The sequence below is a fragment of the Meriones unguiculatus genome, chromosome 18, assembly GCF_030254825.1.
Source record: "Meriones unguiculatus strain TT.TT164.6M chromosome 18, Bangor_MerUng_6.1, whole genome shotgun sequence".
NCBI lineage: Eukaryota > Metazoa > Chordata > Mammalia > Rodentia > Muridae > Meriones > Meriones unguiculatus.
In genome coordinates this window covers 77,006,871-77,026,745 of record NC_083365.1, presented here as the reverse complement: position 1 = coordinate 77,026,745, position 19,875 = coordinate 77,006,871, and the positions used below count along the sequence as shown (strand labels likewise).

General features: G+C 45.8%; 1 protein-coding gene across 1 annotated transcript in view; it reads left to right on the top strand.

Moving 5' to 3' along the window:
- Positions 1 to 1,368: 1,368 nt before the first annotated feature.
- Positions 1,369 to 19,875, top strand: part of Ikbke (inhibitor of nuclear factor kappa B kinase subunit epsilon) — a 29,067-nt gene continuing 10,560 nt past the window's right edge. Inside the window, 17 exon segments of the mRNA XM_021640136.2 lie at positions 1,369 to 1,455; positions 2,053 to 2,197; positions 2,569 to 2,697; positions 4,122 to 4,151; positions 4,154 to 4,290; positions 4,400 to 4,560; positions 5,896 to 5,956; positions 5,958 to 6,008; positions 6,138 to 6,219; positions 6,222 to 6,309; positions 6,893 to 7,089; positions 7,773 to 7,837; positions 7,914 to 8,005; positions 8,139 to 8,225; positions 12,219 to 12,294; positions 12,413 to 12,528; positions 14,682 to 14,755. Of these exon segments, the coding sequence (XP_021495811.1) occupies positions 1,369 to 1,455; positions 2,053 to 2,197; positions 2,569 to 2,697; positions 4,122 to 4,151; positions 4,154 to 4,290; positions 4,400 to 4,560; positions 5,896 to 5,956; positions 5,958 to 6,008; positions 6,138 to 6,219; positions 6,222 to 6,309; positions 6,893 to 7,089; positions 7,773 to 7,837; positions 7,914 to 8,005; positions 8,139 to 8,225; positions 12,219 to 12,294; positions 12,413 to 12,528; positions 14,682 to 14,755 (1,678 nt within the window).

Here is a 19,875-nt window from a genome sequence, read left to right as displayed (position 1 = left end):
ATTCACATTGCCTTCAAAAGATCTCATCAGCACCCTTACTTTTGCATAATGCAAACATGAGTGCAGTGTCTGAAACTAGGATGTGACTACTGAACTCTTCAAGTGGCTTCTGGCTCAAAAGCTGACATTCTCCAAGATTTACACTTTCAAAATAGACTACAAGCTGGGATCTAGCTCACTCAGTTTGTAGAGTGCTTGCCTAGCATGCACGAAGTCAAGGGTTCAGTCCCCAGTACCAAGTCAATAGGGAATAATGGTACACACCTATAATTCAAACATTTGGGAATGAGAGACAGAGGTTCAAGATCATCTTCAATACCAGTGAAGGTATCTGGGCTACTCTGTCTTTAAAAAAATAATACAGACAGAAAGTGCAAAGTTGAACCACCTTTGGTTTGAGAAACAGTGAGCTGCTAGAGCAGAAAGAGGCCCTGCCTAATGCAACTTTATTTCAAAGCATTTTAGGGGTGGTGGCCCTTCTTAGGCTCCTGCCTTCAGGAATCCCAAAAGGCCAGCTGTGGCCCTATTTTGCAGACAGGCGGTGAGTGTAACTTCTGAGGTTATATTTTCTAAAACCAGTTGCTTTAGAGGAACCAGATTTTGGAGAGAACAGGATGAGAGCAAAAATGGGGAGCAGAGTTGTGGAGGGTTTCAAATCTTCCCCCAGAGCTTTTGAGCCCTTGCCTTTGATGGTCCTAGATCCTCCCAAGCTCTCCTCCATTACCTACCCCTCCCTTCTCCTCCCATCCTTCCTTCTTAGCTGGCTTTCCTGCAGCCCCAGTCCTTCTGGTAAAGCAGTAAGCGAGACCTGCCTGCCTGGTGAGCAGCTGTTAGCTTCTAGCAGTAGGAAGTTAGGGGTCACAAAAGCAGAGAGGAGGGGTGTGAAGATGAGAGTTTCAGGCTCATGTTGCAATCCTGGATATTTGTGGTGGTGTGACTGCCTCTGCCTGACCCCTGCTGACCCAGGGCCCTTCCTCCTGCAGTGAGTCTGCTTCCTGGGACAATCCCAGGCCGGGATGTAGAAACTCTTGAGTCCCTAGTGCCTAAAAGAGGTGATACAGAAAGGTTTGTTCCTGTAGACTGGCCTACCTCTGAAGGGTACTGGAAGGGACCAGGGCACAGGTAGAACAGAGGCAAGCTTGGGACCCAGTAGGACCCTCCTGCTACAGTTTGGCTTTTTTGGCTTCCTGTGCCACCACTTCTCCAGCCTCCTTGCTTGTGCATGGCCACATGGAGCTCTTTATGGGATGGTCTTGGGAGCTGATGGCTCACCAACAGTATCTATTGCAGGTCAGGCATGGGACTTTGGACCCCCACGTACTTGTTTGTTTGTTTGTTTCCCAGATGGAAGTTAGCCAAGGCCGTGAGATGCAGAGTACAACTAATTACCTTTGGCACACTGATGACCTTCTAGGGCAGGGGGCCACTGCTGGTGTGTACAAGGCCTGAAACAAGGTAGTAGCAACTCTGTCCTCAGGCTCCTTTATGTCCTAGAGCTAGACCTATATTGGTCATTAAGATTCTATGTAGGTGGACAGGGTCCCAGGACTCTCTTTCCTTTCTGATGGGAAAGGACTACATAGGTTTGGGCTGAGGTATGGGATACTGGAAACAATTATTGGAATGGTGCCTCTTTCAGAGACATGTTGGCACTAGGGAACAAGACAGAAGGGGAGGTGACAGCAAGTGGGATCTAGGAAGAGCAGGGCTGGGAGGTTAGGCCTGTTTGGGTTTGTTTTATAGAGGCTGCAGAGCTGTGTCAGAACACACTCTGTGCTCAGGAACCAGTGGCAGAGTAGACAGCCTGGGCGGTTCTTATCTATGGCAAAATGAGCAGTAACACAAGTCATTTCCTGTGGGATAGCAGGTGTGTCACTTCCAAGTGCTGCTCCAGCCCTCTGAGTAGGGAATGTAAGCCCATCCATCCCCTGCTTCTCTCCTCTGGGGCTGGGTTAGGAGAGAGATTAAAGAGAAGGGAGGATAGCAGCTCCCTAGCATGGGTAGAACCTGTGTGGCCTCCATGTTGATTCTCACCCTGCGCCCACATGCTAGAAATCGGGGGAAGTGGTTGCTTTAAAGGTCTTCAATTCAACCAGCTACTGGCAGCCCCCTGAGGTGCAAGTGAGGGAGCCTGAAATCCTGGGGAAACTGAATCATCAGAACATCGTCAAGCTGTTCGCTGTGGAGGAAACAGTGGGTCATCTACTTGTTCAGAGAAGGAGCTCTTGACCTTTGCAATCCAGAGAGAGGCAAGCCATGCTCATCATCAGTCCAGAAGCATTTGTGGGAGGGGTGGAGGTGTTGGAAGGGCTGTCGAAGAACTCAAGGGTGTGGGATCACATGGGGAAATCATTGAAAAAGGAAAGGGAGAATCAATATATACTCAGAGAGGGCTCTTAGGAAAGGTAGCCTTGGGTTGGTTCCTGTGTCTGAGATGGGTACAGCAATAAGGCCAAGCTAGAAGCTGGGACCCAGGAATGAGGCTGTAGGCTCTAGGAAAACAACCTCCTGACAGGCAGAAGTGAGAAGTCCTCTCCTCCCCAAGCCACCTCCTGTCCTGTGCACCAGGAAGCAGCCAGCAGAAGGTGCTGGTGATGGATTATTGCTCCAGTGGGAGCCTGCTGAGTGTGCTGGAAAACCCTGAGAACACCTTTGGGCTTCCTGAGGAGGAGTTCCTGGTGGTACTGCGCTGTGTTGGTGAGCCATGCCCTGTCCCCCAGGCTCAGGCTCTCTACATGGGCAAAGACCAGGACAAGTGTGATCATCTGGTAGGCACCTAGTGGGCCTGAGGCAGAGAGATGGGCTAGGAAGACCCACGTGTTTGATTCAGCTCAAAGCTGTAGGAAGACAATTCTAAAACAATTGTTTTCCAGTGTTGAAGGCAGGTAGCATCAGTCACAGTAGTCAAATGATGAAACGGCCAAACACTTTGGATAATACATTGTGGTGCCTGCAGGTGGTGGAGTATAACTGTACAGAGGGAATTCTAACACACATGGCAATGTGGATGAAACTTAAGAACACTTTGCTGAGGGATGTACTAGCCACAGAAGGGCAAAGACCACACTTGACTGGGACACTTAAGGTAGTCAGGTTGCTGGACACAGAGGTAGGACGTTGAACATGCGCGGCACTGGAAGCACAGAGTAAGGAGCGCTGGTTAGTGGGTGTGGAGCTTCATCTGGAAAGGAGACGAGTGTTGGTTTGCATGATAGTGTTAATGTGCTTAAAGCCACTGTGTGCTTAAAAACTGTTAAATTGAAGGGCCTGGTTGCACACTGCGGAGGCTGAGGCAGGCCGATCAGGAATTCCATGGTAGCCTGGGCTACATTGTGAAACATATCCAAAACAAAGAATTTTAAATGATAAATTTTGTTGGATATGTTTGACCACAAATAAATAATAAAATGGAGAATGTGCCCTGGGCTCCCCAAAGAATCTGAGTCTGATATTCTAATGTCCTTGGGACCCCTTCCTTCTATTTATTTTTAAATTTTAAATTATTTATTTTATGTTTATGAGTGTTTTGCCTACATGTATGTAGGTGTGCAGTGTGTATGCCTGGTACCCTCAGAGGTCAGAAGAAGGTTTCAGATCCCCTGAACCTGGAGTTACAGATGACCATGAGCCATCCTGTGGGTGCTGGAAACTGAACTCAGGTTCTCAGGAAAAGTGGAAAGTGCTCTTAACTGAACCATATCTCCACCCCTTAAATTTTTATTAAATTATTTTTACTTTATGTATATGGGTGTTTTGCCTGTCTATATATGTGACTGGTGCCTGCAGAGGCCAGAAGAGGGCGCTGGATCACCTGGAACTGGAGTTCCAGTTGCAAGATGACCTGTGGGGGCTGGGAATCGAACCAGGGTCATCTGGAAGAGCATCCAGTGCACTTTACCAATGACCCATTTCTCTAGCTTGGAATGTCCTTTCTTTGCCCTGGGGGTTATCCCTGGTCTCCAGTTTTTGTTGTTTTGTTGTTTTTTTGTTTTTTTCTTTTTTTCCCTGTGCCCTTGAGCTCCCTATGGCAACTCCCTGTCTACTTGGATCCAAGGAAAGAATCTTCATCAGGACAAACATTAGATGAGTGGCCAAGCTATCAGTGCTCTGTCTGTCTCCAGTGGCTGGCATGAACCACCTGCGGGAGAACGGGCATTGTCCACCGTGAATATCATGCGCCTGATGGGGAAGGAGGGGTAGAACATCTATAAGCTGTCTGACTTCGGGGCTGCCCAGAAGCTGGACGATGATGAGAAGTTTGTTTCTGTCTATGGTACAGAAGAGTACCTAGTAAGTGACATGTTGGAGACCCTCTGCCCCAAGCTAATGTGCCTCCTGAAGATACCCTAGGAGTGCCCACACTGTTCCTCCATGGCTGCTCTCTGCCTTTCTCCCATAGCACCCTGACATGTATGAGCGGGCAGTGCTTTGCAAACCCCAGCAAAAGGCGTTCGGGATGACTGTGAATCTCTAGAGTATTGTGGTGACCCTGTACCATGCAGCCACTGGTAGTCTGCCCTACATCCCCTTTGGTGGGCCCTGGCACAACAAGGAGATCATGTACGGTGGGCTATGGGACAGGGAATGAAGGGGACAGGCCCTGAGCAGGCACCTGGCCCTTCCCCCATGGAACCCTGCTGCACCTCTGGCCCCCAGGCCCTCCCTTGATTCTTTTAGAACCACTTTTAATCAAACCAGAAGCACAGCCTCACAGCCCTGACTTGGTAGAGAACATTCATATCTCCTTGTCTTAGATCAGTGTTCCCTCTAGCCCTGGCCCCATTCCTAGCTCACCACATCTCCACCAAGGCTCAAGGATGCCTACGAAGTTACAGAAACTGCAGGGGTGAAGACAGAGCTGGAACCCAGGTCCAGGGTCTTCCTAGTGTCTCTCGTTGACTTATAGGAGGAGCTGAAGACAGGGGCTGCCATGATGTACTGCCCAGAACAAAAGAGATGTAAAGTAGTGACAAACCAGTGAAATGAGGAGCCCTGTGATACAAGGATCTACTGAGTTATAACTGATGCTGCACAGAAAAAAAAAAAAAAAAAAGTACCAAGTCTTGAGACAAGTTCCCATGGTTCTAGCTGTAGGACAATTGGAAAATATCTACTGGACCTAGTGCTGAGAGTTCATTATAAATAAATCTTGGGGAAGAAAAGCAGAAGTTTACAATGGCTGTAGGTAAAAGGCAGTTAAGAGGAGAGGGCTTCAGAGTGGCAGAGCAGTCCACAAAAAGTACTTGTCTTTACTCTGGTTGCAGTTAATGGTCTGCAGGGGTTATAGAGAAGAGGGGCACAATGGCCTTGGAGGTCTGAAGTGCTAGGATCTAAGGCAAGCTTTCAGCATATGGTCAGGAAGTGAAATTGTCTTTGGTTTTCTCAGAGCTGATCTATGGTTAGCTGCTCTTCTCTTCTCCATCTTGTAATAAATGAAAGACATCTGAGTTGTTGTGGTTGTTTTTCTTATCACTGTGTCATAAGGAAGCATGTCATGCACCCTTGGTCCTGGGACAACCTGTATGAAACCAGGTTTAGGGACAAGGAGGAAAGTTGGAATGGAATGGGCTATTGGGGAAGGATAGACTGGAGGGGCAGTTAGAAAAGTGAGGAGAAAATGTGTGGTGCTGAGCTCAGTATGGCACGAATGTGAAGGTGGCTGGACCTGGTATAGCCACAGTGACAGTGAGAAGGGCTCTGCCTAAAGCAAGGAACTTGGCTGGGCAGAGGTGGGAGCCAGGATGCAACAATTTCATTTTCCAGCCTTCCTCACAGTGGCTGGGTGACATGGACTATGCTCTGTTTGGAGTTTATTGTTTCCTAAAGTATGGTGGATGGATGGGAAAGTTTGATGAATGAGTGGGGTACTAAAAACCTGATTTTACCCCACTACAGGTATAGAATCACCACAGAGAAGCCAGCCGGGGCCATTTCAGGGACTCAGAGGCAGGAAGATGGGGCCCCTGGAGTGGAACTATAGCCCCGTCACCTGCAGACTGTCCATGGAAGTGGGCACCTCCCTCTGCTGAGTCCAGATGTCCAGGCTATCTCAGCAGAGCTCTGGGGCCCTCCACTCTTCTTCTGTAGCATGTGGAGTTCTATTTGGATGCTCAGGTCCTCATATTTTGTATGTGTAGGGGCTGCAGAGCCAGCTAGTGCCCATCCTAGCCAACATCCTGGAGATAGAACAGGCTAAGTGCTGGGGCTTCAATCAGTTCTTTGCAGTGACATCCTGCAGCAAACCATCATCCATGTCTTCTCCCTGCCCCAGGTGGTCTTGCATCATGTCTACATCCATGCCCAAAACACGTGAGTGGAAACAACAGAGAGAGGGAAGAGAGCCTCCCTCCCTTGTTTAAGCAGTGCTGTGGGTCCAAGGGTGCTTCTCCCAAAAAGCATTTCCATCAAGTCCAAGTTGAACAGACTTCCTTGTTTGTGTTCCAGACTTCGTACTCTTCCCAGTGCTTGCACTGTCAGTCTCAGAGGTGGGACACTCTAGTTCCCAGGTTTGTGATTTTTTGTTCATAGAACCCCTTTACTCACTAAATTCTTGGTCTTTGCTGTTTGAGATAGGATCTTGCCATGTAGCCCCACCTGACATACTCTCCATCCTCCTGCCTCAGCCCACGAGCTGGGGTTAGCATGTCCTCTAACACCTGGAGCACTGTATGGGGTCAGGAGAGTTTTAACAAGGGTATAGCAGGATTGGGCACAAAGGCAGAGGTTAGGCATTGGAACTCTGGACCCTCTTCCCATTTTGCATGAACTCTGTTCTTTCCCTCTCCATTTCTGATGAAAATACCACACACACACCCTTCCCCAACCCTTCCCCAGAAAAGTTGAGCCCTCCCACATGGTGCCTCCTGACACTTCCCTTCTCTCACATGTCTAGGATTTCCATCTTTTTGGAGGCTGTATGTGAGCAGACCAACGTGGCCCCCAAACAACAGGAGTATCTCTTTGAGGGTCACCCCTGTGTCCTTGAGCCAAGCCTCTCAGCACAGCACGTGGCCCACAGAATTGCCAGCAGCCCTCTGACTCTGTTCAGTATGGCCAGTGATACACCCAAGGGGCTGGCCTTCAGAGACCATACGTAGGCCACTCAGGCTGAATCTTTAACACTTGAAGCAGTCTCCTCTAGAGTCTGTGGGTTTACAACCCAGGGCGTGTCTTGTTTCCCTGGCCCACGGAGTAGAAGTGAATTGAATTTGGGTTTTAATTCTATGCATGCCTCTGAGTTGCCATGTGAGTTGAGCTGGTCACTAGACTTCCTTGTGTGGCCCCAATCCTCCAACAGAGATTGGGCATTTGGAGACATTTAAGGCCTCAACAATTTCTACCATTGGTGGGGAGTATCTTGTGTAGTTTGAGTTGGAAGAAGTGTGAGTCCAGGCTGCAGGAGAGAAGGGCAGGTGGACAGAGGCTCAGAGATTTGCTTTTTCCTTGATTTCTAGAAGTAATATTCCTTCTCCTTTGGATCATGCGTAGTCCTCCTCTGGGGGCGCGGGGGAGCCTTTAACCTTGCAAGAGAATAGGGATCTGCTGGATGTAAAGGCAGGGCTTTGAGCTTTAGGATGTAGTTCTTGAAATGACCACAAGGTGGCAGTAAAGAACTGAGACTTTGAAGATCCACAGGGTCAAGATTTGCAAGGACAGCTTTAGGTGGGAAATCAGCAACTAGGGGTGACTGTGAGCTGGGAATAAGAAAAGATGGCCTCAGAGTTGACCCAGTCCATAGAAGCAGACTTCTCAAACAGAGTCTTTGTCTGCAGCTGCTCTGGACATCCCAAAGTTCGTCCTCAAGGTCGACCTACAGGTAGATTACAGCACAGCTAAGGTGAGGGGCCACCCTCAGAAGGCAGAAAGGGGTTTGACAGGAGGAAGGACTGATCCCGCCTATCTGTATGTTTCAGGGGGTGCTGGGAGCTGGCTACCAGGCCCTGTGGCTGGCGTGGGTCCTGCTGGATGGGCAGGCATTGATGCTTCAAGGGTTATGCTGGGTCCTGTGAGTACTGTGGAGGGCTGGGGGCAGAGCATAACACACCCACCCAGACCTCTTTTGGCCCTCTGTAAGGCTATGCCTACATGCACAGTGCCCTCTGGTCGACGTGACCCTGACTTGGACTGCTCTCACACAGGGAGGTGCTTCAGAACACGTGCCAGCAGACACTAGAGGTCACACGGACAGCCCTTCTCCTCCTCAGCAGCAGTCGGGGCTCTGAAAGGTGGGTGTGCTGCCAGAGCCGACTGAGTCCCTCAGCTCTCCTCTCTGCTCCTCACCCCTGCAGTGCAGCAGCCCTCCCCCACACAGAGTCCTCACCTTCTGCAACAGTAGTACTCGCACCCTATCATTTATATCCTTTCTTCCCAAAGGCGTCTCCATCCCGGCCTAGTACTGCCTCCTGCAGGAAGAAATCCTTGGGGGCATTGCCTCCCTGGGCTCCAGGGCAGTCCCTTACCCCAAGAAGGGCAGCCTCCCAGCTCCCCGAAACGAAATACCCTCTTGTACCCCAGAAAGAGCAGGCCTCCTACCCCAGGTAGGGTCTTAATTTACTAGGACATTGAATGATTCAAAACATTCATTCTGTGCCAAGCCCCAGGGAGAATAAAAGGGAGGGACTCATTCCCAGGTATTGTCTCTGCACACTGAGGAAAATCCAGATTGTTTCAGCCTCTGCAGCTTTTGCTCTTATTTAGTCTCGGTCGGTCTTCCTCTTGTCCTTGCCTTCTGAGGTAGAAAGAGAGCCTGGGAAGGAAGAAGATAAGTTAGTGAAGGACAGGGAGATAAAAAAGGAATCCATGGGCCAGGATGCTGTTGAGAAATGAACATACCTTAAATCCTGAGAGGCATAGTGTGGAGGTCATGAGAGATGAGAGTTCTTTAGCCCAGGGAAGCTTTTCCCATCAAGCTGTGACAAAGTGCCTGAAATCCCACCCCCTTCCCCCAGCCCACCCTGAAAAACTGAGCCTTTCCCTCAAAAGTGCAGGGAGTTTCCAAGAGTGGGCTGGATGTCTGTGTCCAGAGCTTTGTAAAAACCAATGATGAGGTAATGATGAGATAAAGGGGAAAAAGTGTTTGCAGGTGACAGAACTGGAACCCACTGTGGCTGAGTCTCTTCAAATAGTGACAGAGGGTGGAAGCCTTCTGAAGCACCCTTATTGGACATTCTCTATCCAGTGTCCTTGGCAGGTCACAGAGATGGCATCTAAGGGTAGGATGTGGCATCTATCCCTCAGAAGGGTCCTACTGCCTTGGTGCACTCAATCTTTCCTTGGCACATGAGCCTGGGAAAGGGAGCCAAGTCACCAAGGTTTTAAGCCCAGAAAGCGTAGGTTGGTAGGGGCATGGAAGGAATGTTGTGAGGCAAATGTCCTGGATTGAAGTTAGAGATATGGATGGGGAAGACATGGAGTCTGGAGGGTCCACTTAGAGAGAGGTTGGTACCAAGAGAATGACCACTGGTGATCCTTTGTGGGTACTCAGTCTGGGGAGAGGCATGCAGAGGAAGATGTGGGGTGTCTGTCTGCCCTGGACTGATGGGTTGTGGGAGGAGGCAGGTTGTCAGCTAGACAGGATCTCCACTCTGGCTCCCAGGCTCTGAGGCCAGGAGTGTCAGGTGTTTGGAGGAGGATAGAACAGAAAAGAACGTGGGCAGAGAGGTTTGTAAGGGACCACAGGCTGGTCAGTACGTTTTCCTGCCTGGGCCTCTGGCCAATATCTAAAGCCCCTGATCTAGTACTTTGCAATCCCATTCTTTCCTACTGTAGATTCCTCCAAGCCTTGGAGTATAAGTTCTGTGGCCACCAACTCCCTCTACAGTGGAATGGGGAATTTTAATGAGTGAAATATCACCTTTGATGATGGTATCAGAGTGTTATTTCCTTCCCAGCTGGTCATCTTTCCTTTCTTCAGTGTGCTTTCTTGGCAAGGCAGGCTTCCTAGCCTTTGTCCCGAGGGTCTCTGACTAGAGGAATATTTGGACATCAAGACAGATATTCAAAACAGATATTCAAAACCTCAGCAACCTTAAGGTTTCCCTACTCCCCAAGCCCCAACAATACACATTGACTCCCTCAACAAGTCAACAGTCACACATGGGATAACTGCTATGTGCTAAACACTGCAAGGCCCCCAGAGTTCTCTAGTGGATAAAGCAATGCAGTATTGCTGCCTTCCTGTAACCTCCAGCTGACTCCTGAGACTCTGCTCACCTCTCCCTTCCTTCCCTGACTCTGCATTTCCAAGCAAAAAGATACAGAATTCTCTCTGTAATTGTTATCATGTAAAGACTATGCTGGCTGGGCACAGTGGCACATGATTTTTGATCCTAGCACTCAGGAGGCAGAGGCAAGGGGATCTCTCTGAGTCTGAGGCCTTGTCATAGCAAGCAAGTTTCAGGACAGCCAGGACTATATAAAGAGACCCTACAAAAAAAAAGAAAAAGAAAGAAAGAAAGAAAGAAAGAAAGAAAGAAAGAAAGAAAGAAAGGAAGGAAGGAAGGAAGGAAGGAAGGAAGGAAGGAAGGAAGGAAAATAAAAGAGAAAAATAAAGAGAATATATGCTAGACAGGAAAGTGGACACCGGGTTCTATGCATAATCAAAAAGCTATTTGCAATTGATACCTACTGGCAAAGGGAAAATAAGTTTTCTTCAATGGCGTATCACTGGGTATAACAACTACTTCCACAGCAGACCCCATGGCCAGGAGTACTTGGCCAACACAAAATGAATCCATGGTTGCTGTTTTGGGGAAAGAATAGGGTATGACTATATTTGATTTTCTCTTACTGGTTTTTTTTTTTGTTTTGATTTTTTTTTTTTTGAGGAGAGAAAAAGAATATAAAGTTGGTGGGTAGGAAATATAGAAAGGGTCCGAGTTATGAGAAAGGAAAAACATGATCAAAATATATTATATAAAAAAATTTAATAAAAACTAGGAAAAAAAGCTTTTTAAAAAAAGTATATATGCTAGTAGGAAGCCAGGAAGTAGAGAGGCACCTCCCACCTGACAGTGGTCACCACACTTTGGTCCCTCCTTTCTCCATTAGTCTCTGTGTGAGAATAAACTGTCACCACCTTTTTGTTCCTTGGTGTTTTATAACCTGCTTTTCTCAGCTAGTGAGCTCTCTTCTGCCAGTACATTCACATCTGCTCTGTACCCATCATGATTGGGAATTTTCTATCATAACTGCCCTACAATTTCTTTTTAAAGCTTGTTGTGTCCAAACTGGGAACCAGTCCAGAACCACATTTTGTGTCTGATAGTTTTGTTCCTTCAGTTTCAGTTTGTTTCCTCCCTTTCTTTTCCTGCCACTGGCTCATTTGAGGTTCCCAGTTCATGGCCCCACCCTCAGCTTCATAGGACTTCCTGCTGTCATTTAGTTTCTTCTTCCTCTCTATGATCTTTGGTAAGTTCAGGGTTCCATGGACTGTTGGATTCAAGTTAAGCATCTTGTGTTAGAACACCATAGACCAAGCTGGGTAATTCCTAATGTACATGACGCACATAGTAGCCATGAGATTCCTCTGCTATGTAGGAATATTTTTCCTGCAAAAGAACCAGGGTAGTGTTACTTTGTCAACTTGAAAATGTCCACCTTTCAATCATTGTTAATTGAGGTCAGTCTCAATCACTTCACTGGGGCAGTGAGATGCTAATGTTCCAAGTCTTGGACTATGAACTAGTACCCTCCCATCAATGTGTTATTGGTTGCCAAGAAATAGTTTCTTTCTTAGTTTTTTGAGACAGCGTTTCTCTGTGTGTAGCCTTGGCTGTCCTGGATTCACTCTGTTGACCAGGCTGGCCTCGAACTCACAGAGATCCATTTGCCTCTGCCTCCCTGAGTGCTGGGATTACAGGCATGCACCACTAAGCCCAGCTAAGAAAAACAATTTCTACTGAGAAGAACTTCATTCTATTCAGTTATAGAACTTTTTAACAAGGGGTTTACCAATAGCTACCTTGCATTTTAGGCTTGTAGGTTTTTTCATGAATCCCGGTGTTTCAATCTACTTCAACTTTTATTCTTTACAGTGCTCAACAATATTACAACCATGGTGTCTAGGGCCCATGTCAAGTTGGTTCTCCTGTGTCAAACCCTCAGAAAGCTGACAAGACTGTCACAAAGAAGCTGTGCCCAATGTGTGGGTACAGAGCTCACTACCCTTCACCCAATTCCTAAGCCCCCCAAAACAGCCTTATCCTTCCTTTTCTCAGGTTCAACAGTGGTACCAGGAAACCTCACTTCTAGGAACTAAAGGAGGCCACAGAGCTGAGGTCCAAGCTTCAGGCTGTGAGTTAACCAGGAGGGCAGAGCTTTAGAAACACGGGGTGGGAAGAGCAGGCCTGCAGACTGCCCAGCATAGCCTTGATTTAAGGACCCCACAGAATTCTCTCTTTTGGCTCCACAGTGCTCAGAGGTCCTCTCTAGATGTTCCCACAATGTTATAGAAACCCAAATGAGCCTGAACTGCCTGGGTGGAGAGCTTTTAAAGGACCAGGATCAAATTCATGAGGACCACAGAAGGTCTGTGGCATTTCCATCATCTGTGTGACGAAGCTGGGAGGTGCACAGTGGTCCCCAAGGCTTTCTCTGAGTCATCTTGATTGCTCTCTTCAGGGACAGGATAGTAGGGTGTGGGAGGAGAATCTAAGAAAGAGTCAGGCCCTCTCCTGAGACCAACCTCAGGAATGAGAACCTGGGTCCTGCCCTAACTGGTTGCTGGAATAACAAGGAGTCACAGCAGACACTGTAGCTCTGCTGGAAAGTTTGGCTCCCTTTCTTCTGGTGTGTCTGCAAGTAGGTCCTCTCACTTAGAGCATCTCACTGAGTCTGCCAAACAGTGGCACTGAGAGAGAAGGCTCAATCTGTGAGGCTCATTTCCCCTGACGTGAGCTTCAGGTCAGATCCACCGAACCTCCAGAGCTTGCAGGAGACAGAGGTTTAATATTTATTTGTTTGTTTGTTTATTGTGCCTGGGCTGTAGCATAGTGGCAGGCCATCAGGTTCAATTCCCAGTACCACATGATTGATAGACTGGTAGATAGATAGATAGATAGATAGATAGATAGATAGATAGATAGATGTAAATAGATATAGATAGAGACTGATAGATAATCTCAAAACCTAGGGAGGCAGAGGCAGGTGGATCTCTGTGACTTTGAGCCCAGCCTGGTCTACAGAGCAAGTTCTAGGACAGCTAGAACTACACAGAGAAACCCATCTCAAAAAAACAAACAAAAATTATTTTAATTTATTATTTTGTATGTGTGTACGGTAGGGGGGGTATTTTGCATGCATTTATGTCTATATACCACATACATGCACCACCAGAGGTCAGAAGATGGCATCAGATCTCCTGGAACTGGAGCTATAGACAGTTGCAAACCACTGTTTAGGAATTGAACCCATGTCCTCTAGAAGAGCAACAAGTCTTCTAAACCACTGAGCTATCTCTCCAGCTCTTCACTTAACAGCTTTTAAGACTCCTATTACTGTTCTTCACACACACACAAAATGCTTACCTATCCACAAGCTACTGAATGCAGAGTCATAGCCTGCCTTGTCCCACTGTGACCATGGCAGTTGAAGTGTCTACAGGTCTAATGTCTAATGTCCTCAGTTCAAACATCTTTGAGAATTACAAGGTTTTCTTAGATCTTTCTTAGCAGAACCTAGTCTAAAATTAATACAGTCTTGTGTACTCTGACTCATCTATGGTGAAATTTTTATTTCTATTGTTTTCTGAGACACGGCCTCACTGTGTAACTGTGACTGGCCCAGAACTCACTATGTAGATGTCTAGAGGTCCACCTGCCTTAGCTTCATGAGCACTTGAGATTAAAGGTGTGTGCACCACACCTAACTCTTATGGTAGATAGTTCAAGTGCATTGGATTAGGTGCCTGCACCCCACTCCACTGGTATGCTCCACAAACCCTCCATGTGCACTGAGGTGCCTTTCTGAAACCACAAGGCAACTCCAAGTTGATATATGTGAAACCACGGCTCTAGACACATCTCAGCCAATCTCATCCTCCACTGCAGCTTCTCAGAAGGGCAGCAGGGGTCTGCCTGAGCCCCTGGAAACAAGCTTGCACTTTGCCCAAATCCAGAAATGCCTGAGGTGATGCTCACCTAGGGACCTCTGGGAGGAAGTGGAGCCAAATAGTTCCAAGGGTAAGGAGGGATACCCCAGTAGCCTGAAGGGAGTAGGACACCCCAGTACCCTAAAGGGAATGGTTGTACCCAGTGTGAAAAGCAAGAGAAAAGGGCAGCAATGACTTTAAACCCCAGACTGGCAAGGCTCTTGAGAGATCACCTCCCACCCCAACCCTCCCTCCACAGTACCATAGGTTCATTACTGTTTCAGCTAGGGTTGTTGTTTTCTTCTATGGAGTAAGTATTGGGTGTATTTCGAATATAGGCTCTTTTCCCCAATGCAGACTCTCTGTCTCACCTGCTGGGGGGAAGGAGAAGGAAGGGAAGGAGAGATCTGGAATAGAGAAGAAGGCTTGATATACGTTATCTATATCAGCCTAGAGATGAGCCAGTGTCCTCCATTCCCAGACCACACCACACCCTACTCCGAGGCTTACTCTTCTGCAAGGAGCCAGCTTACAGAACACCTTCCAGTTCCTAACACTGTGGTGTTTGAGTCTTCCTGCTTTCTGCCCACAGTATCCAGAAGATCCAGTGTTGTTTGGACAAGATGTGCTTCATCTACAAACAGTTCAAGAAATCTAGGATGAGGCCCGATGAGCTTTGGAGAGAGCCAATAACTAGGAGCCTTCCCTCCCTTTCTCCTTCCATCTACCCATTTTTGTTGGGGGTTTCACCAAGTGTATAATACTACCAAGAACCAGGATGAAGCTGGCCCAAAGCAGGAGAGTCTCTGCCTGCATGTTGCCTGCAGGTCACATGTATTGTCATGAGAGAAGCTCAGGGGACATAGATGCAGAATATAGTGAGCAGGAGCTTGGGTAATGTGGAAATGGGCCTGATAAGGAACTCCTTATCTTGAAGGGTACTTTAAGAAGTAGTCTCCTTCAGGCCTTTACAGCCATTGAAGCAGGACAGTCTCCCCAAGCATGGTTGGCTACCATAAAAAGCTAAAATGTTATGCTCAGGATGCGAGGCTAAGAACTGCACTCAGGGTCAGCCGCTTTCGACCTAGAGAAGAGCAAGTCTGATTGCATGCGGGTTGATGCCCCAGGTCCCGCCTCTGAGAAAAAGGTATTGGACGGGTCTGATGCTCTTTGGGTGGATGACACCTAAATGAACATCGGTACAAAGTCCCAATTTATTTCTAATATCAGAGATCAGACCTCTACTCTTGCCTGATGCGTCTAAAACAAAAAGGGGGAACTGTAGAGAGCTGCGTAATGCCGTGCCTTAAAGATGGAGCTGGTTTCCGCCTTCCACCTTCCTGTTCTCTGTCACAAACAACTCCACATTTGGCTAAGGCTGAGGATCTGGCTTGCTTCCATGTATGTGGACCTATCTGCATTGCCCACGTGGCATGTTGGGGTTGGCTACCCAGAGGCTATTTAAGCTGTGGGCTGGCTTTCCCCAGGGTCAGATGATTGTTCAAGGTTCCTGAATAAACTGCATTGAAAAAAATATATATAGATGCAAACAAGAAAACAAACAAATAAATAAAAATTTAAAAAGAAATTAGAGGAGGACTTTGTAGCCAGGCCTGAAGATACTTGATAAGCTAGGGTCAGATGAAAAGGGAGGAGGTCCTCCCCTATCAGTGGACTTGGAAAGGGGTAGGGAGAAGATGAGGGAGGGTAGGTAGGATTGGGAGGGAATGAGGGAGCTGGATACAGCTGCGATATAAAGTTAATAAACTGTAACTAATATTAAAAAATAAAAATTTAATTAAAAATGAAAATAAAAAAAGAAAAAAAAAAGAAGTAGTCTCCTGTCTCCTGTGTCTTTCAATTGGTTTGGTTTTGGCACTTTGACTCTAAGATGGCCACCATACCTGCCCAGCGTTTTCATGGGTGCTGAAGAGCTGAACTCTGGTTTCCACAATGTACAGTAGCACTGCCTCACAGAACCATCTCTCCAGCCCCTCCACTATTTTTTTTGGCCATCAAAAGAGTCAGTTTGATGACCGCTTCTATTTCTTTGGGGGATATAGGACTATTTAATTGATTTACCTGGTCCTGGTTCAGCTTTGGTAAGTCAAATCGATCAAGAAAATTGTCCATTTCATTTAGATTTTCAAATTTTGTGGCATATAGACTTTTGAAGTAAGTCCTAATGATTGTTTGGATTTCCTCAGTGTCTGTAGTTATGTCCCCCTTTTCATTTCTAATTTTGTTGATTTGGGTGGTGTCTCTCTGCCTTTTAGTTAGCTTGGCTAAGGGTTTGTCGATCTTGTTGATTTTCTCAAAGAACCAGCTCTTGGTTTCATTGATTCTTTGAATTGTTTTATTTGTTTCTAATTGATTGATTTTAGCCCTGAGTTTGATTATTTCCAGCCGTCTACTCCTTTTTGGTGTGTCTGCTTCTTCTTTTTCTAGGGTTTTTAAATGGGCCATTAAGTTGCTTGAATGAGCTGTCTTGAATTTCTTCTTGAAGGCACTTAGTTCTATGAACTTTCCTCTTAGCACTGCTTTCATTGTGTCCCACAAGTTTGGGTATGTTGTGTCTTCATTTTCATTGAGTTCTAGGAAGACTTTAATTTCTTTCTTTATTTCTTCCCTGACCCAGCTGTCATTTAGTAACAAGTTGTTCAGTTTCCATGTATGTGTAGGCTTTTTGCTATTTTGTTGTTGAGGTCCAGCTTTATTCCATGGTGATCAGACAAGATACAAGGGATTATTTCAATCTTCTTGTATCTGTTGAGGCTTGCTTTGTGACCAACTATATGGTCTATTTTGGAGAAGGTTCCATGAGGTGCTGAGAAGAAGGTAAATTCTTTTGTGTTTGGGTATAAAGTTCTGTAAACGTCTGTGAGGTCCATTTGATTCATGACCTCTGTCAGAGTTATTGTTTCTTTGTTTAATTTCTGTTTTGTTGACCTGTCCTTTGTTGAGAGTGGGGTGTTGAAGTCTCCCACTATTAATGTGTGGGATATATATGTGGTTTAAATTTTATCAATGTTTCTTTTACAAATGTGGGTGCTCTTGTATTTGGGGCATAGATGTTCAGGATTGTGATGTCTTCCTGGTGGAATTTTCCCTTGATGAGTATGAAGTGTCCTTCCCCATCTCTTTTGATTAATTTTGGTTGAAAGTCTATTTTATCAGATATTAGAATGGCTACTCCTGCTTGTTTCTTGGGTCTATTTGCTTGGAAAGTCATCTTCCAACCTTTTACCCTCAGGTAATGTCTATCTTTGTGCCTTAGGTGTGTTTCTTGTATGCAACAGATTGCTGGGTTTACGTATCCATTCTGTTAATCTGTGTCTTTTTACTGGAGAGTTGAGTCCATTGATATTGAGAGAGATTAATGACCAGTGGCTGTTAGATCCTTTGATTTTGATGTTGTCTGTGGTCATGAGGTTGTGTGCATGGTTGCTTTTTGTTTTACTGTAGTAAGGTTAATTATTTCCTGTGTTTTCTTGACAGAAGCTAATTTTCTTGGGTTGTATTTTCCCTTCCAGTGTCTTCTGTAATGCTGGATTTGTGTGTAGGTATTATTGAAATTTGTTTTTGTCATTGAATATCTTGTTTTCTCAGTCTATGAGGACTGAGAGTTTTGCAGGGTATAGTAGCCCGGGCTGACATCTGTGTTCTCTTAGGGTCTGCATGGTATCCATCCAGGCCCTTCTAGCTTTCATAGTCTCTGTTGAAAAGTCAGGTGTGATTCTAATGGGTTTGCCATTATATGTTAACTTGGCCTTTTTCCCTTGCAGCTTTTAGCATTTTTTCTTTGTTCTGTATACTTACTGTTTTGATTATTATGTGGCAGGAAGATTTTCTTTTCTGGTCAAATTTGTTGGGTGTTCTGTAGGCCTCATGTATTCTTATTGGCCTCTCCTTTAACTTGGGGAAATTTTCTTCAATGATTTTGTTGAAAATATTTTCTGGGCCTTGGAGAAGGGAGTCTTCTTTTTCCTCTATACCTATTATACTTAGGTTTTGTATTGGCTTAGATTTCTTGGACGGTCTGTGTCAGGAATTTTTTGGATTTAACATTTTCTTTGACAGATACATCAATTTCTTCCATTGTATCTTCTACACCTGAGATTCTTTCTTCCATCTCTTGTAGTCTGTTGGTTATGCTTACCTCTGTAGTTCCTGTTTTCTTCCCTAAATTCTTCCTCTCCATTATTTCCTCCATTTGTGTTTTCTTTAATTTTTCCAGTTCTATCTTCAGGTCTTGATTTGTTTTGTTTACTTCCTTCACCTGTCTGATTGTATTTCCCTGTTTTTCTTTTAGTTCCTTCAACTCTGTTTCTTTTATTTCTTTCAGTGATTTAATTATTTCTTCTCTGAAGGCCGCAAACTGTTTGGCTGCATCTTCCCATATTTCTTCACGGATGGCCATAATCTGCTTGTCTTTAACTTCCTCCATTTCTTTACAGATAGCCATGATCTGTTTGGTTTTATCTTCCTCTAATTCTTTACGTATTTTATTTATTTCCTCTATTATCCTCTTCATCAGCATAGATGTAAGGTCATCTTCTTGATTTTCTATTATGCTGCGTTGTCCAGGGCTGTTTGCCCCTGAATGGCTGGGTTCTGGAGATGCCATATTGCTCTGTCTTTTATTGGTTGAGCTTTTACGCTGACCTCTACCCATTGGGCTGTTTTAGGTGTTGGCTGTTAGTTTCTGTGCTTCTTGGAGTGCTGAGGTAGGGAGAATCCCCTTGGCCGGAAGATTATTTTTCCTGAAGGAGTCCTCTGCTTTTTGGGTATGGTCACTGTATGGCCAGTGTTTCTCAGGAATTGCCACTGCTCACCTCAGGTGTATAGACCTGAATAGTAGCTGTGGTCTTTGTTAGGCGGGGGGGGGGGGCTCTCCTCTTACCCATAGAAGTTCTCAAGACAGCTGCCCCACTGCTGGATTTCTCCCATCCAAAAAAAGCTCAGGACCGGATGGCTAGAGCGCAGAATTCTACCAGACCTTCAAAGAAGAGCTAACTCCAATTCTCTTCAAACTATTCCACAAAATAGAAACAGAAGAAACATTACCATACTCATTCTATGAAGCCACAGTCACCTTGGTACCTAAACCTCACAAAGACTCAACAAAGAAAGAGAATTTCAGGCCAATCTCCCTTATGAACATTGATGTGAAAATACTTAACAAAATACTTGCAAACCAAATCCAAGAACACATCAAAGATATTATCCACTATGACCAAGTAGGCTTCATCCCAGGTATGCAGGGGTGGTTCAATATACGGAAATCCATCAATGTGATCCACCATATTAACAAACTGAAAGAAAAAAAAACCACATGATAATCTCCCTAGATGCTGAAAAAGCATTTGACAAAATCCAACATCCATTCATGTTTAAAGTATTGGAGAGATCAGGGATACAAGGCACATATCTAAACATAGTAAAGGCGATATACAGCAAGCCTATAGCCAACATCAAACTGAACAGAGAGAAACTTAAAGCAATCCCACTGAAATCAGGGACAAGACAAGGCTGCCCACTCTCTCCATATCTCTTCAACATAGTGCTGGAAGTCCTTGCTAGAGCAATAAGACAGTTGAAGGAGATCAAGGGGATACAGATTGGAAAGGAAGAAGTCAAATTATCACTATTTGCAGATGATATGATAGTATATATGAGTGACCCCAAAAACTCTACCAGGGAACTCCTACAGCTGATAAACACCTTCAGCAAAGTGGCCGGATACAAAATTAACTCAAAAAAAAAAAAAAAATCAGTAGCCCTCC